The 15680-nt window shown below is 51.0% G+C and overlaps 1 protein-coding gene across 3 annotated transcripts; it reads right to left on the bottom strand.

The window, feature by feature from the left end:
• Window positions 1–238: 238 nt before the first annotated feature.
• ANKLE1 (ankyrin repeat and LEM domain containing 1) lies at window positions 239–15488 on the bottom strand. Of its 3 annotated transcripts, XM_073323936.2 has the most exons (9): window positions 15205–15488; window positions 12589–12741; window positions 10864–10969; window positions 9702–9822; window positions 5313–8612; window positions 3583–3745; window positions 2913–3072; window positions 2043–2172; window positions 239–1080 (listed from the first exon to the last, which is right to left on the bottom strand). In XM_073323936.2, exons 1-9 carry the CDS (start codon window positions 15270–15272, stop codon window positions 908–910), a joined length of 4374 nt encoding a protein of 1457 aa, XP_073180037.2. In that variant the 5' UTR covers window positions 15273–15488; the 3' UTR covers window positions 239–907. The 3 variants fall into 3 exon arrangements, with proteins under 3 accessions (XP_073180037.2, XP_073180038.2, XP_073180039.2); XM_073323937.2 differs by lacking the exon at window positions 12589–12741; XM_073323938.2 differs by lacking the exons at window positions 12589–12741; window positions 15205–15488 and adding an exon at window positions 13626–14335.
• Window positions 15489–15680: the final 192 nt, after the last annotated feature.

The raw sequence follows: 15680 nt of genomic DNA, 5'->3' as shown, positions 1-15680 counted from the left end.
GGGTGTGAGAAAACCAGCTCTGAGCCTAAAGATTGGTACAGCACAATGTACCAGAGAGATTAAAATGTGTGAGAGAAGGAACAGGGAAGCCCAACACCTCTCCCTACTTCGGGGTAGAGATGGGGAGGAGGAATGATCCTGCACTGTTTGCTTCACAAAGCAGAACAGAGGCTGGGGGATGGACTGAGACGAGACCCAGCTCAGATCCCTGCAGACAGACAGGCTGAAAAGCTTCTACTTCTGAGTTAAGAGCCATCCACAGTGATTTATTTTTTAAAAAAAACACACTTAGGGAAGAATAATAAAAAAGTTAAAAAAATACAAACCTTCAAGCAGCACAAAAACTAGCAGTATGTAAAAGGGCGTGCTCCCCAGCGCCTGCTCTCCCGCAGCTCTTTCTCCACGCGCAATTCCACAGACAGAATCAAGAACATGAACAGACATTAACAGGTACGATGTTAAAACTCCCCTGCCCCTCACATGCCGGTCAGCACGTGACACTAGAGAATGATTCCGCTTCCTACAAACGCTGTAAAACCCCTGGGTGTTCTTTATTCCTGACTTCTCGAGGGTCCTGCCAAACCTCAGAGCAGCAGAGATAAAAGACAAATTTAATTCACGTTTCAGTGATTAAAAATCCCCCCCCGGCAGGCAGGAGGCACCTTCCACGGCCAGTTGGCCAAGTGCAATTTAACACTCCCCCTTCTCTAGGGAGAGGTGAGCAGGCGTCAGTTCCACAGCAGCTTGGATTTCCCCTTTTCTCGAGCAGCAAGTTTCAGCCCTGCTGCCGGTGGTGAATGACTCCAAGACCCCGTCTGGCTAAGAGCCCCTCTGCGAGCCATACACCTCCCCGGCTCACCATACGCAGTCATCCAATTGGTGCTGCAGCTGCCAGCCGGGAGCATCCTCACTGCCCAATCTGGATGTCTGCGGGACGCAGCTGCCGTTCCCCTTCCGCCAGGAAGATCTGCATGGCCCTGTGCAGCATGTGAATCCCCAGGCACCGGCGACGCTTCATGGGCCAGCTTGCCACCACGCCATAGTAATTCCCCTTCTTCTGATTGGTGAGCATCTTTAACCCTGGAAGGGGAAGCAGGCTCACTCAAGCCTTCTACTGTAAGGAGGTGGGGGAGTCAGACGGTTTCACTAGCAGGGGAGCCCACAGCTTGATTCCCCCCGCTCCTCACCCCCCAGCGGAATCACCCCCGTCCTGTTCCAGCCATGTGAAACTTCTCTCTGGCTGCCTACGGGAAGGCTGCTGAAGGAGGTGCGTTTCCATGGAGCGCAACAGAGTCGCAGCTGCTCGTGTCAGGAGTGAGTTCAGCTCAGTGACAGCCCCCATCCCTCCCATCCGCCCCCGATTCAGGCAGGGCGCATTCAAGCTAGGCCCCCCAACACGGGGAAGTCTTTCCAGCAGAGTGCAGGAGGCGTTGCCTGCCCATAGCTCCCAACTGCAACTGAATCAGAGAGAGACTGAAAACAGGAAACGGCAACCTGGCTGCAGAGAGAGCCAGACAGGCTCTGACGCAGAGACAGTTAAACCTGCTTTACAATAGAGGCAAATCCTTTCTCCCCCCCGAAAAAACAGTGTACATTTGCCCCAGGCTCCGAGCCCCTTGAACTCAAGAGGATGGGATGGCTAGAAGCTCAGAAGGGCGAGCAGACTGAGGTTCACGTGAAACCAAGAACAAATATTTAATCTTCAAAGTGCTTTATAAACAAGCCAACCCTCCATGCCCCACTAGGAGGCAAGTTGTCATCGCCATTCCACCTTTACAGATGGGGAAACTGAGGCACGGAGCTGGGAAAACTTCCCCAAGGTCACGGGGGGGGGGGATTCAATTTCAGAGCTGGGATTGGAACCTCAGAGTTGGGGCTCCCAGTCGTGGGCTCAGAGTCCAGCCCCTCCCCTTCTAAACCACATCACCGTGGGGCTATGGAGGGAATGGCCAGATGGGGGGTGTCTTTAAAGGATTTCAGGGAGGGGGGGAAGCTCGTGTAAACCTAGGACAAAACCATTGTGCTACTTGCTACTGCCTTACCAATCGCATCCACCAAGCAGGCCTCCCGCGTGTAAGCTTCCACTGGGATGACGTTCTGGAAGCAGTGCACGGAGATCACGCCCTGGCCGCCCGCCCAGATGTCCAGGATGTGCTGCACTTTGGGGCATGCCTGCGGGGGACACAGGGGTGACTACAAACCTTCCAACACAGTGGTTTTCAAACTTCATTCATCTGCAGACCCCTAAAACAAATTTTGAATGGAGGTGCAGCCCCCTTTGGAAATCTTAGACAGTCTGCAGACCCCCAGGGATCTGCAGACCACAGGTTGAAAACCACTGGGGGGGCAAGTTATCCCGTGAGACACACTGGGCATGGGCCATTCCCAGAGACATTTAAATCCAAGCAATTTTATTCTTCCAACTGGTTCTCGGCCAGATCTGGAGCAGCCAGCTCATTGTCCCCTGACAGGTTCCTGGTCATTCTCCACGGGACAGCCATCTGTCCAGGCCCTCATTGACAAGTGGTACAAGTGTGAACGGTGCCAGGTAAGAGCCCTTAGGCCCGAAGCCCTTTCCATCCACAAAGCAGGCCGGCTCCCAGCACCCAGCCATCAGCTGGTACCAGCTTCCTGTCACTACCAGGCAGCGCAGGAGTCAAAGTGGCAAACCTTGATGTTAAAGGGCTCTCCTGAGGCATGCACACCCCACACCCCTTTCCACAGGGGACTAAACAGCTTTGGGCCAGATCCTGGCCCTGTGTAAATCAGTGAGCCCCAGCTTTACGCTGATCTCATCTGTACAGCGCTTGTGTTAAATGTGGGTTTTAAACCTCGGGCAGAGCAGAAAAGTCTCGTTTAGGGCCTATCGCCGCCTAGTGGCCGTTTGTTTTATGACTCCCCTGCCCAGTTACCTGCTTCTTTCCACCTTTGTAGTGAGTTAAGGACTGGTAGAGGTGGCTGTAGGGTCGGGAGCGTTTTCCTTTGCCCACGTAGAAGATGGCACTGATGAAAATCCTAAAGCAGTCAGCCTGGCTCAGGTGCTGGCAGCGGAAAGGTAAGTTCTGAGTCACCCTGCAAGAGGAGGCAACGCTGAGTGTAGAAGGGTTTGGTCTCATTTGCTGTTCCTTACACACGCCCCAAGTCTCCGGCTGAGCTACTTCTCAGCAGGCTGCTGCCCCGCAGGACTCCTCTGGGGCCCCGGCTAGTTTCTGTGTATTGTTATTAGCTCAGGCTCTTTTAAGGGGTCTCAAAAATCACCAGTCACTTCGGAAAATCTTGGCCAGCGGGCATCAGTTCCCTGCTGGTACAAACACGGCATAAACCATCTCCCCTGGCCCCACGTAGGTCCTGCAGGAATAGGACAGCAGAGGCACTCCTGCCAACGGAGCAGTAGGGTAGAAGATAAAGTTCTCCTAGTGGACCTTCCCCAGGAGATGGCAGTTTTAAGGCAGGTCAGATGTGGGGACCTGCAAACCTCGTCCCTACGGGAGAAGAGTTCAGAGAGACCCCCTAAGAGAGAGATGGCAAAAGCCGCTCTGCGTGGACATGGTGCAGGGAGAGAGCTGGGAAGAGAGGCCATACCTGGGGTCCAACAGCAGATAGTTAAAGCTGGACTTCAGCACGCCCTCCCTCCACTTCCTGTTCTTGTCGGGCTTGTCGAACTGTCTGGAGAGAGCCATGTCGTCGTCCTTGCAGTCGGGGATCTGAAAAGCCTCTAGCGCAGAGGCCAGCTCAGGGCTGAGTCCTGTGCCCATTTCACACACACACACACACACCCCCAGAAAGGCGGGAGGGGGAGAAAGAGAGCGTACAGCTAGATTAGACAAGGCAAGGCGAGCCAGAGATGGCTAGGCAACGTGGAGTAATTTGGACATGCCAGAGAGCACGCAGCTGTCGTCTCTTCCCAAGAGACATCACAACAGCAGAAATCTAGTGACTGCAGCACTCTGGGCTGTAGGTTACCAGGTACGTACGCTCTGGATCTGGGCTATCGGTTTGTGTTTCCTTACACTAATTACCGTCCTCTCGGCCTCCGAATAGCCAGCCTTTCCTAGTCCTTTAAGTGAACGTCACCACATCACAGCGGGGGCAAAGCTACAAAGAAATCCGGCCATTCCAAACTGCCTCAGCAGCAGTCGGACCCAACTGGGATTAATGCCACTTAATTCTCTGGCTCTGAATGTCCAACTAGGTGCTCTGGGCTGTTGGGAGAGGTCATCATAGTGAACTGGTAGCGTTTAGTGCCTCAGAGCCAATACAGAGTGGAGTCCAGGCTTGGTAACTGAGCAACGCAACACGACACCTGGAAGGGGGAGTAGATGCTTTCTGATGCTGTCGAGGAATGATTCCTCTAGCAGCGATGCTTTTAACAGAAAGAGAGCTCGTGGAACAAACCAAGGGGGTTGGCATGGCAGAGGGGAGAAAAGGGGTCATGTAAGTGGTTGCTTTCTTTGGGGTCTGCAGTGATGTGGACTCAAATGCACCTTTAAAGAAACCTCTGTACACAGGAGCTGCACTGGTTTAATTTGAGGTGAGAGTTTAAACCAATTTTGTCAAACTGATGCCAAAGGCCATGTGGGACGTTATTTCATGTTCAAGCAGATTGAGGCCTGGTCTACACTAAAAAGTTTGGCTGACCCAGCTATGTTGCTTGGGGGATGTGTGAAAAATCGACCTCCCTGAGTGACGTAGTTAAGCTGCCCCGTCCCCCGTGAACAGAGTGCTAGGAACGCTTCCATCGATCTAGCTACTGCCTCGCAGGGAGGGGGATTAGCTACGCCCGCCGTCAGCACAGGTTGCGTCTACACGGAAGCGCTACAGTGGCGCAGCTGCTGTTCCACGGCAGCATTTCAAGCATAAACAAGCCCTAAGTCTATTAGCAACAGATTTAAGCTAAACCAAGATTATAGTGTCCACACTGCGGCCTGAACTGGTTTAACTAACCCAGTGCAAGTTTGTGCGTAGACAAGAGCAGGCCCCAGGACTGAAAAAGCAGCAACAGAAAAATCTGTTAAAATGTTAATGTTGCAGACCTTGTCCACACAGGAAAGCTGCACTTGTTTAAACCGATTTAGGAAAACCAGTGCAAATCCCTGTGTTGACACTGATTTCAGTTGGCGAGGGGCTTATTTCAGGTTCCTAATCCACTTTAGCTAAATCAAATGTACCCGGTTTAAATTGGAGCAGGACTCTGCAGGAGTTTAACTTAATCAATTTAAACAGGTGCAGCTTTCCCATGCTGACTTGGCCTCTGACAGAACAGCTTAGCTAAAAGCTCCACACCCACCTGTTCCCTGAAAGAAACTGCTTACCTGCAGACCTCTTCCTGGCCTGGGTGTTCGGGTCTTTCATCAGTTTGTCGAGCAGCTGCTCGTAGAGCTTCCTCGTTAGACCCGTAACGGGCCCTGGGTTCGCACCCAGCTTTCTCAGCTTCCTAATGAGGGCCTCGTCGGAAAGGAGATGCAGCCTGGAGGTTGCCACTGGTGCCTTGCACTGCGGTGGCTGGTTCTCCTTGCTCTCCTGCTCCGCCAGTTTGCTCTGGTAGGCTCTCCAGTCATAAACGATAGTGTCATCGGAGCTCGTAGTGTCTGCAAGGACAGACGTGTTGTCCGTGCATGGGACGTGACGCTCGATTAGCACGTACCCTTCCTCCTCGTCCATGTAGAGATATTCCACTGGCTCACAGGTGCTGAGGTTCACAGGGCGGCCGCCGGGTGAGAGGGGAAAGTCCTGGCTGCATGAGTCCAGCACGGGGCTCAGCCTCCCTGACAGGTGGTCGGTGGCAGACGTTGCCCGAGAAGGCCTCCTGGAAGATAGCCGACTGAAACTAACCCTGGAGGGACCAGGCTGCCTCTTGGCATCCAGCTGAGGCTGACGGCGCTCCTCTTGCAGGCACGCACTGAGCAACACTCTCCCACATTCCTCACTCACAGCGTCGGACTCAGCCTGGGAGAAGGCTGTTGCACCAAGGGGCTTGGTGAGAGCAACCTGCCATGTTGGGTCTGTGCAATGACCCTCCCCATCCTCCGTCAGCCACATGCTGTCTAATGGAGGGTTGTCTGTATCGGAGCTTGGGAGGTGGGGAGGGATGCCACCGTGGCAGGCAGCACCTGGCTTGGCTTCGCCCTTGTTACCAGACAAGGCCTGCTCATTGGTGCCCCCATCAGAGTCTAGCAGCACCGTGGGGCTGGCATCTGGGTAGCTGCTACGACCAGCAGAGGACCCTGAGCGGCTAGTGGCTTTTGCGATTATTTCAGTATCATCCAGGTCATTCGTTTCTTCTGCTTCCCAACAAGATGCATTTTCACCCCCCGGAGCGACCCAGCTCCCCCCTGCGGTATTACCTTCCAGACAGGGGGCAGGGCCAACTGGCATCCAAGGCATCCCCTGGGGGCTCCTAATTCTTCTGGGCCGCCTTGGCATCTCCAGCGTCTCCTCGAAGAGCGATGAGGAGGAGTTGCTGTCACGCGCTGCGGACGTCAAGCGGCTCTTTGTTCTGGGGGTGACGTGGCAGGGAAGCAGTGGTGAGTGGAAGGACTTTGTGGGAAACATCTTCTCTTTCTCACTCAAGTAAGAGAGCTCCTCTTCTCCAGAGCTGTCAGCGGGACTGGCAAGGCACTGGATCACTAAGGTGTCAGCTTCACTGCTCAGACTGGGAGGCTTTACCGATCTCCCTCTGAATGGGTTGCCGTTCATTTCTTCCTCTCTGCTATTGTCTTCCATGTCCCCGCCTGGCGTCCCCGTGTCCGGCGTCCCTCCTGCGGCCCCACCTGGCGTCCCCATGTCCGGCATCCCACCCGTGGCCCCGCCTAGCAGCACCGTGTCCGCCGTCTCTGGGTCACACCCATTTGCAGAGGGATCCCATTCCTGAATATCGGCTTTTCTTGCTACCCACTGGCTACTGGTCAGTTCTGTCCTTGCAGAGAGACTGCTCTCTGTGGAAAGCACCATCCCCTTCAATTTACCCTGCAGTACCCAGTCTGCAATAATTTGCCTGTAGTTCACAGTGGAGGCAGCTTCCCGAGGACCAGCCTCCTCAACTGCAACAGCAGCCGGTGTCAACTGATGTGGTTGCTGAGTTGACAAGATGTTTGAGCCTCTGTCATTCTGCTTGTAAGGGACACACTCAGCCTGTAACGCTTGGGAAGGGCTCGATATCCCCATGTCTTTGAGAGATTCGTGTGCAGTGCCGCAGGTACACAGCTCTGAAGCTGGCTTCCCAGCGGAGGTCAAACCAGAACCATCCCTGCTAATATGGGATGCTTCAGAACTAGCACATAAATGCCTTCCTCCTGCAATCTCTGTGTTCTGTGACTCGGAGCGGGACACGTGCTGCATAACTGTTTCCATTGCAGATGGCATTTCTACCAGCTTCTCGCAGCTCTGACCTGTGGTGCTGGCCATCAACTGTTTGCCTAAGCACGCTCGTGAACTCCCATCTTTGCTGCCAGTGCAGCTGGAATCAGCACTTCCGTCCCCGGCACACAGAGAAGAGCTGCAGCATTGTGTATCTTTCCCTTCCAAGCATTTCTTCAGCTCACTGTGGTCAGAAGCATCTGTGGCACTAATGTAACAGTCGCTGTCACAGCTGCCATATTGGCTGCCGCTGCTCTCGGGGCCTCCGCTAAGCACCTGTCCAGTGGCGAAGGGAGAGTCTGAATTTTCATGCGTTCTGGCCAAGAACGTTGGATCCATCACTGTCTTTTCCAAGTCATAAATGGCTGTGGAGTTGGCCCGACAGAACAGGTACACGTGGTCTGGGGATGTGACATCCAATCCTTCCTGGCCATTCACCTTTCCTAACATTTCGAGATCGAGGAAGTCACTGAGCTGGGACAGGCCCATAGTCCCGTTGGCATCACTAGTTCTGGGGTTGCAGCGTAGCCCGGAAGGGCTTTCCTTCCAGTTCCCATTGTTATGGAGGGGGAAAATTTTAGGGGACTCACAGAAACTGACACTTCTCCGTGCTCGCACTGCACGGCTCATGCTGCAACGCTGTGGTTGAGAGAAGATCATGGACTCCTTTGAAATGGATTCATCCTGGCAAGGCACTGGCTGGGAAGACAGATCGTGACCACCATCTGTTGTGTCTTCATAGCCACGGCCAGGTGGTGTCAAACCATTGTCTGTCTCTGAGGAAGGAGAAGCAGAAGCTTCGTCCCCAGGAAGGCCCTGTGTTGTAGTCAGACTTGAAGTTAGTTCTTGAGGCTCATTACTGGCTGAAAGCCAAGTGCTGGACAGTACTGGCTGAGGTAGGCCAGGATGGCTGCTAGGATCATTGTCAGACAAAATGGAAGGTCCTTGGGAACGCCCCAGGTGTGAATAGGCACAAAAGGCCAATGTGGACAGGGGCATTGAACCGCACGGATGGTCCTGGAGATTCCCTGGGATACAACTCAGCCGGCCACTTGCATCGGCAGCTGCCGCGTTGTTAAAGGTGACACCCAGCCCTGCGTTACTGGGACTCCTGTCCGGCAGACACTTTTGGGTGCTGCTGAGCAGTCCAGGTTCATCCCACGCTTCAGAAAGACTTGAGATGATACCGGTTTCTGTGCAGTCGTCAGTCAGAATGGAAAGGAAGCTCTCAGTTCTTCTGAAGCCTTCATGGCAGACTGTACAAGATAGAGCGACACACCAGTGTTCATTATATTAAAACAGCAAACATCAACATATGTTTGCGTCTTACAAACCATGCTAACGAAACACACAGAGCAGTTCATCTGCAGTACCACCTTGTTGGCAAAGCAGACAGTCGGGCACCAGACCTCCTAGAATCTATTCCTTGCTCTGCCACTGACTCCATGTGTGACCTTGAGAGAGTCACCTCACCTGTCTGTCTCAGTTCACTCGCGTGTAATGTGGGAAGCACCTCACAGCATGCTGTCAGGCTTCATTTTTAAATCAAATCAAAGCACAGTACAACTCAAAAGGAGGCAGTGTGGCCTAGTGGACAGCGCACAGGACTAGGGCTTAGGAAACCTGGTTTCTATTCCCAGTCACTGGCCTGCTGGGTGACCTTGGTCAAGTCACTTCTCTTCCCTGTGCCTCGGTTTCCCCATCTGTAAGATGGGGATACTACTACTGCTCTGCTTTGTGAAGCACTTTGAGATCGACTGATGAAGAGTGTTACCTATGAGCTGGGTATTATTATTATCACAGCAATACGGAGCATTAATCCAGTCTGCTTCAGTTTTTCTAGACTGCATATAAGTGAAAATGCTTGAGAACAGTTTGTGGGATTGGGTCAGGGGATAGAGGGATCCAGAGCCTTTCATTTCTAGGTCATATCAGGCAATGAACAGCAAGAGTCCTCATCTGTTAGTTGTTCAGTGCCTTGCTAGGTCAGTAGAGAGACCAAAGACTGAGGGGCCAGAGGCTTACAGTACCCTCTCAGCGCCACGGAGATCGTCTCTCCAAGTCAGGGCTGAGACAGATGGTTTGTGGGAGGAAGTTTGCAAACAGACAGCGGCCCAGAATCCAAAGCCTTTCCCCAGCACTTATTGCAGGGAATGTGTTAAGTGTTGGGTTTTTTAAATACAATTTTGCACTTATTTAAGTGTCAATTCCTGCTTCAAACAGGGGCCAGCCAGAGCTCGTGAGAAGGTGATTCTCCCGAGGCAGCTGAAGCCCTTACAAATGAGGGCATTCACAGTTCAGAAGCACAAGCCCAGCACTCATTCAGAAATGCTTACTGCACTTACATGTGTGCGTGTTTGCTCCATCAGCCTCCTCTGGGAGACAGGCATGCTGGAAGCCCTGCAGGATTTGCACACACATCTTGTTTCCCTGTTCCAAGGCTAAGTCGATTGCTCTGTTTCCATCCTGAAGAGCAAAGGCACCAAAAAAAAGAGGATTAAACACATACCACCTGATCATGCTCTGCTTCTCAAGGGGAAACACTCTGCTGGGAACTACCCAAGTGTAAAGGTGAGACCATGCTGCGCTACTCAGCTGGAAAGCCACATCTGGAGGCTCGCCAACCTTAGGCTGGAAGAAGACTGCCCATTATGCAGGTGATGTATGTAGTTTCCAGAGACAAAGGGTCTCAAGCTAAACAGTAAAGGGTTCTAGTGGAATAAGAAGAAGCTGTATTTAAATAGTGCTGATCACACCAAAGCACTTTATTAATGGAGGAATCACTTCATTCATTACTGAAATGCAGCCACCTCTGAGGTGGAACGTGGCAGCTGTTTTACTGCACACAGCAACGCAACAGGAATCAGGGTGTAGAAGAATACTGTACCCAGGTGAAGCAAAAGGCTCACCATGGGGTGAATGAATATAGGTGGATCTTCCTGTTGCAACACAGCCATGAGATGTCAGCTCCTCAGGGCAGGGACCATGCTTTTATTTCTGCCTTGAACAGAACTGGCAGTTAAATAATAAGCTTTAATGACAAGTGCTCAGGGCCACAGACAGTTTAATACATTAATGTTTCCGCTCTTGCTCAAAGTGACAAATGGAACAAATCTGGTGGCCTCTAATCCCTAAAAGACATTCACCCACATCATAAAATCACCAGTCAGTTCGACCCAGGCAGTAATCTCTGCTCAGGACTATAAGGAGACATGGTTTTCCATTCAGGGCCCTCACTGGTTATAGATTCATAGATCTTAAGGCCAGAAGGCACCACTATGATTATCAAGTCTGACCTCTGGCATAACCCAGGCCACAGAACATCACCCAGCAAGTCTTGCATCAAGCCCACAAGTTGAGCTAGAGTGTATCAGTTAGAAAGATCCGATTTAGAAGACTAGATAAAGTGATGAGAGAATCCATCACAGCCCTGAGAAATGCCTGTCCCTAAGTTAGTTAGCAAGAGTCTGGAGAAGATGACAACACTGAAATTATAATTATACGAACCTGGTCTTCGAGATTTGGGTCCCCTCCGTTCCTCAGTAGGAGCTTCAAGCATTTGTAACATCCCCAAGAAGCTGCTACATGCAATGGAGTGAGTTCCTCTATTGACCTGAAATACACAGGGCCCCAGGTTTACATTCCAATACCTTTATGTGCCTTAAGAAAATAATTCTTTAAATGCCAATGTGTGTCTATTAAAACGCAACAAAGGAAACAGGAGATTATGATACAGTATAGTGAGTAACACCCACTGGTTGGTGTATATTTTGGTACATAACATTTTGCAACTACTTCCAACCTTATTTGACAAAGGAAGAAACACATTTCATTTAGTATTGTCTTGTCAAATGTATGATTGAGTCTAGTGGAGGGATGGATGGCAACCACTCTAAATATTGGTATATCAACATGATAAGACACACAAATGTTTTTCTTTTTATACGTAAGGTCTGAATGAGCTCTCCACTGACAGCTAGTGATGAGCTGGGGGAAAAGGCTTCAGGACCAGATGGTATTTACATGAACACACCTACTCAGCCTAGGTATCCAGCAGACAGAGCTATATTGCCAAATGATTTGTAACCCAACACCAACCAAAATTGATTACTGGGTGGGTGCTCAAGCTGGGTCTGTGTTATATTGTTAAGAGGGACCCTGGGATATTGAACCTGGCACTTGTTACTGCTGACTCCATCTTGCAAAACGGTTACATACACTCCTTGTACAACCTGTCATGATATAGACCATAACAAGGTTTGTGGCAGTTTGTATTATTGCAAGCTTTCTAAGAAACACATAATTCAGGGGAAGTTTATTATTGTTTTATAAGAGATCAGAGTTTCATATTTTGTCTGTCTTTGTATATGCAACTTCTAAAAGAGTGACAAACATTTAACATTTCAGAGGGTGGTTTAAACAGCAATTCTGTGGAGGGCAAATCCCTGAGACACGTTATCATACTGAATGCAGTTCTGAACACTGGCTCACAACGCCCTGGTTGAAATGGGACCATCTTGAATAGTAACACTTCTCACAAGTTTACAGTTTACAACTATTCTTCTCTGATCAAACTTCACATGCATCTCATCTTTTTAGCTGTGCAAAAAAGAGAGGCAAAAAGTCATTCCAGCATCTTTCAGTTCAAACGTGATTCAACAGGACCCAGCATACCCGGATCTCACACATTTTCCACACTGGACTGGAGCACAGACTACCTACCTCCCTGATTGCCCTGCCTTTTCAGCAGGTGAGAAATAAAGCCACACAATTCACATTGAACACATCTGTGTCCAGTCTGTCAGTTTCAACGCTCTCAGATAGAACCTTGAGCAAGAATCTCCCGTCCATCAGCACATTGTGATAATCTACCAAACAGAAAGTCTTTCATTTTGTGCTTCAAAGTTATTTTTAGGTGTACATAAGGAAAGACAGATGTTAACTAATCCAGGATCACAAGTTTGGGGTAGATTTCCCAATGACTAGCGCACAAGACTAGGGGGCAGGACTCCCCAGCTATCCCCAGCTTTGCCAATAGCTTAGTGTGTGACCTTGGGTGAGTTACTTCACCTCTCAGTTTTTCTATCTGAACAACAAAGACGTTGCTTTGCAGTGGAAAGGGAGAAGGATTAACTCATTAACGTCTGAAGTGCACAAAGTATTAAATGGGCTTCATTGGCTAACTAAAAACCGCCCCCCTTCTCCCCAAATAAAAAAGCTTCCCCAGATTACCTGGCATTTGGGTTGCCGCCATACTGGAGAATCAGCTTCAGACAACGAACCCCACTTTCCCTTTCTTTGCCAGCAGCCAGATGGATCGCTGCAATTCCTTCTGGCAGAACCAGGTTAGGATCCGCACCCTGCTTCAGCAGTGCTTCCACATCCCTTCAGATGTACAACAGGGCACCAATTACAAGCTGCTCACATGGGATAGTCACACAGCATGACTAGACAGGGACCATTCAACATGAGACTAAGATCTTCGGGGCAGGGACAATGTCTGTTTAAAGTTTCTACAACAGTCATTCCACTATGTGAGTATCAGATAACAGTACTATAGACTTGTCATTTATTAGAAGTCTATCATCTAATGTGAGTGGGTGTGCCAGAAGATACATAATTTCAATGTCTAAAGATGCATCTTTCAACTGAGGTTACACTGCTGGCAAGAATCTCTCCTTGTCCCCCAAAATCTCCAGCCGTGCTGGTTAGGGACTGGTGTTCCCTAGCAGATATAATCCACTGACAAATGACATTTTTTGTAACAATCTTTTCCTTTTTTAAAATCTATTTCAGGGTTTTGTGTTGCTGCCCTTAGCCATGGTATCTGAGCACCTGCCACATAAAATCTATAGCAATTGCAGAGTCCCTACTAGACTTCATTGAATCTCATGCATGTCTCCCATTTCAAGATGAAGTCTGCTTGAGGCTGCATTATGCACACTTTAAATTTTATTAAAATTTACTTGTTTGTTTTTCTTAAATTGATTTGGGTCAGGTTTTTCTCCCCTGGATTGTTTTTTTCTTGGGGAGAGGGGTAGAAAGTGGTGTCATTCTTACAGTAAAATGCACTTTCTGAAGAGGAAGGTTTTGGCAGCAGTTCATAACAATAATGTGTTTGTCACTAAAACGCCTGCAGACGCACTTTCTCTTCTCACTCTTCATCGGGTGGGGGGAAATATACTTGTAATTCACAAGTGATTCAAGATTGCTACAAGTTTTGCAACAAACTTCTGGCCCTCAAAACAATGCACACAAGGAGCACCTACTATTTTATCAGTAGCCTTCACTCGTCACAAGCTTCCTGTTGCCTCTGGCTGCTGGCTTTCCGGAGGCAGCACCTAGTGGGGTGCTCCCCCCTTCGGATAGCTTTCCCATGCATTGTAGACTTATGCTTCCTGTTTCTCCTGATTACTTGTTTAACCGGAGGCCCTATTTTCAGTGAGAAGGCAAAGGCTCCGCCCCTTGTTATAGTCAGACTTAAACCTCAGGCTTCTACTAACAAGTCCAGACATATCCCTTGCGTTCTGAGATTAGATAGCTTGTTGTTTTCAGCAAGATATAGGGGCGTTTGAATCCTCTCATTTCTACCATACAATCATCAGAGCAGCCTTTTTCTACCCGCACTTCAGAGAGAGAATCCCCCTAGGCAGGAACAACTTCCCCTCTCTGTGTCTCAGTTTCTTCATCTATAAAATGGGAATAATGATACAGATCTGCTTTGTGATCTACTGATGAAAAGCATTATCACCACCTCTTAAACACACCAAGGTGCAAAATAACCATGAATTACCATTATACAACCAGCAAAGATAAAACCAGTTACTTTCTTGGAAAGCATAATACAAGTATAATGAATTGCTTGACATTGGAATTGCAATGACTATGAGGTACAATTTGCAAAAAGGCATCAAATGTTATTGCACATGTTCAAGCAAAGTACTGCATAAATGGCATAGGGCTACACACTATTGGATGCTTTGGCTCATACCAGCAGGCAGGCTCAGAGCTGCAATGAGTGCAAGGTTACTATTGCTTATTTATGTACCCTCAGAAGCATCTTAGGTTCTTGGAGACATACAAAGACACAGGCTCTGCCCGAAAAGGTTAGTCTACCCAGATGACACAAGCTCAGGCAATTGAAGAATCCTTAATGCCTGGCTACTGCTCCGCCCTACGTTTGATTAGTGCTGCTTTGTGACAGCAGGGTGGGCAGGGCAGCTGGCAGACACACACCCACACAAGCACCATAGGCCTGTATGCTTTGGCGCTGCCCTCCATGGGGGCTGAGTGGAAACCAGGGACTAACAGCCATAGAATCAGTAGCAAGGGACAAAGTTGCTAGCTAGTTAGTACAGGGAGTCCTCCCCTCCCCAGTGCTGCACATCCCTTCCCCTTCCCCCCCCACTGGGGAGAGTCCCCCAGCAATGCAGTGTGCATGGTGAGCATCTGTTTCTCCAGTGTAGCAAGCCCCTTGGTGCACAGCGAGCTACCTCCTGTCACCAGTGCAGTGTGTCCCTGGTAGCCCCATAGCAGCAAGGTGCCTTCCCCCTAAGTGAAGCAATCCCCACTGCACACCGAACCTGCCTGCTGACCCCTTCTCAATGCAGTGTACAGTGATACCCGCACTGCTACCTATAGATTAACCCCCCCAGCGCAGTGCATGCAGCGACACCCCCACTGCTACCTATAGATTAACCCCCCCAGTGCAGTGCATGCAGTGACACCCCCACTGCTACCTATAGATTAACCCCCCCAGCGCAGTGACACCCCCACTGCTACCAACGGACGAAGCCCTCCCCCCACACAGCAACCTGCCCCCGAGCAGCGCGCCCCTCCCCCGCTTACGGGGCCTCCTCGCCGTGCAGCGCCTCGCACAGCCGGGCGGCCAGGACCGCGGGCCCCGCGCGGCTCATGCCGGCTCCGGGCGGGGAGGGGGGGACCGCTCCCCTCAGCGCATGCGCACACCGGGCCGCCCCCCGCCCCCTCCCATCTCGCGGAAGGCGGGGCCGCCGCCGCTCCTCCGCCCGCGGGCAGGGTCCGGAGCCGTCCCCGGGGGGGTCCCGCTCACGGCGGCGCCATCTCGCCTCAGCCCCGGCCAGCGCCCGCCCGGCCACTTCGAACCTCCCTCCAGCCCCGACTGCGCCTGCGCGCCCCGCGGCGCGCCCGCTCCTCATTGGCCGCCGCCGCTTCTCCCTCCCAGCCAATGGGCGACGGCGCGGCCTTTGCAGCCCCGCCCCCGGCCGCGTGCGAAGGGCAGGCGGGGATGTCCAGGGAAAGTTGCTGAGTGAAGGGCGAGAGCCGTGATCGCCCCAGGGGCTGCA

The sequence above is a fragment of the Lepidochelys kempii genome, chromosome 25 (genome assembly GCF_965140285.1).
Source record: "Lepidochelys kempii isolate rLepKem1 chromosome 25, rLepKem1.hap1, whole genome shotgun sequence".
Taxonomy (NCBI): domain Eukaryota; kingdom Metazoa; phylum Chordata; order Testudines; family Cheloniidae; genus Lepidochelys; species Lepidochelys kempii.
This window is presented reverse-complemented; position numbering and strand designations above follow the sequence as displayed.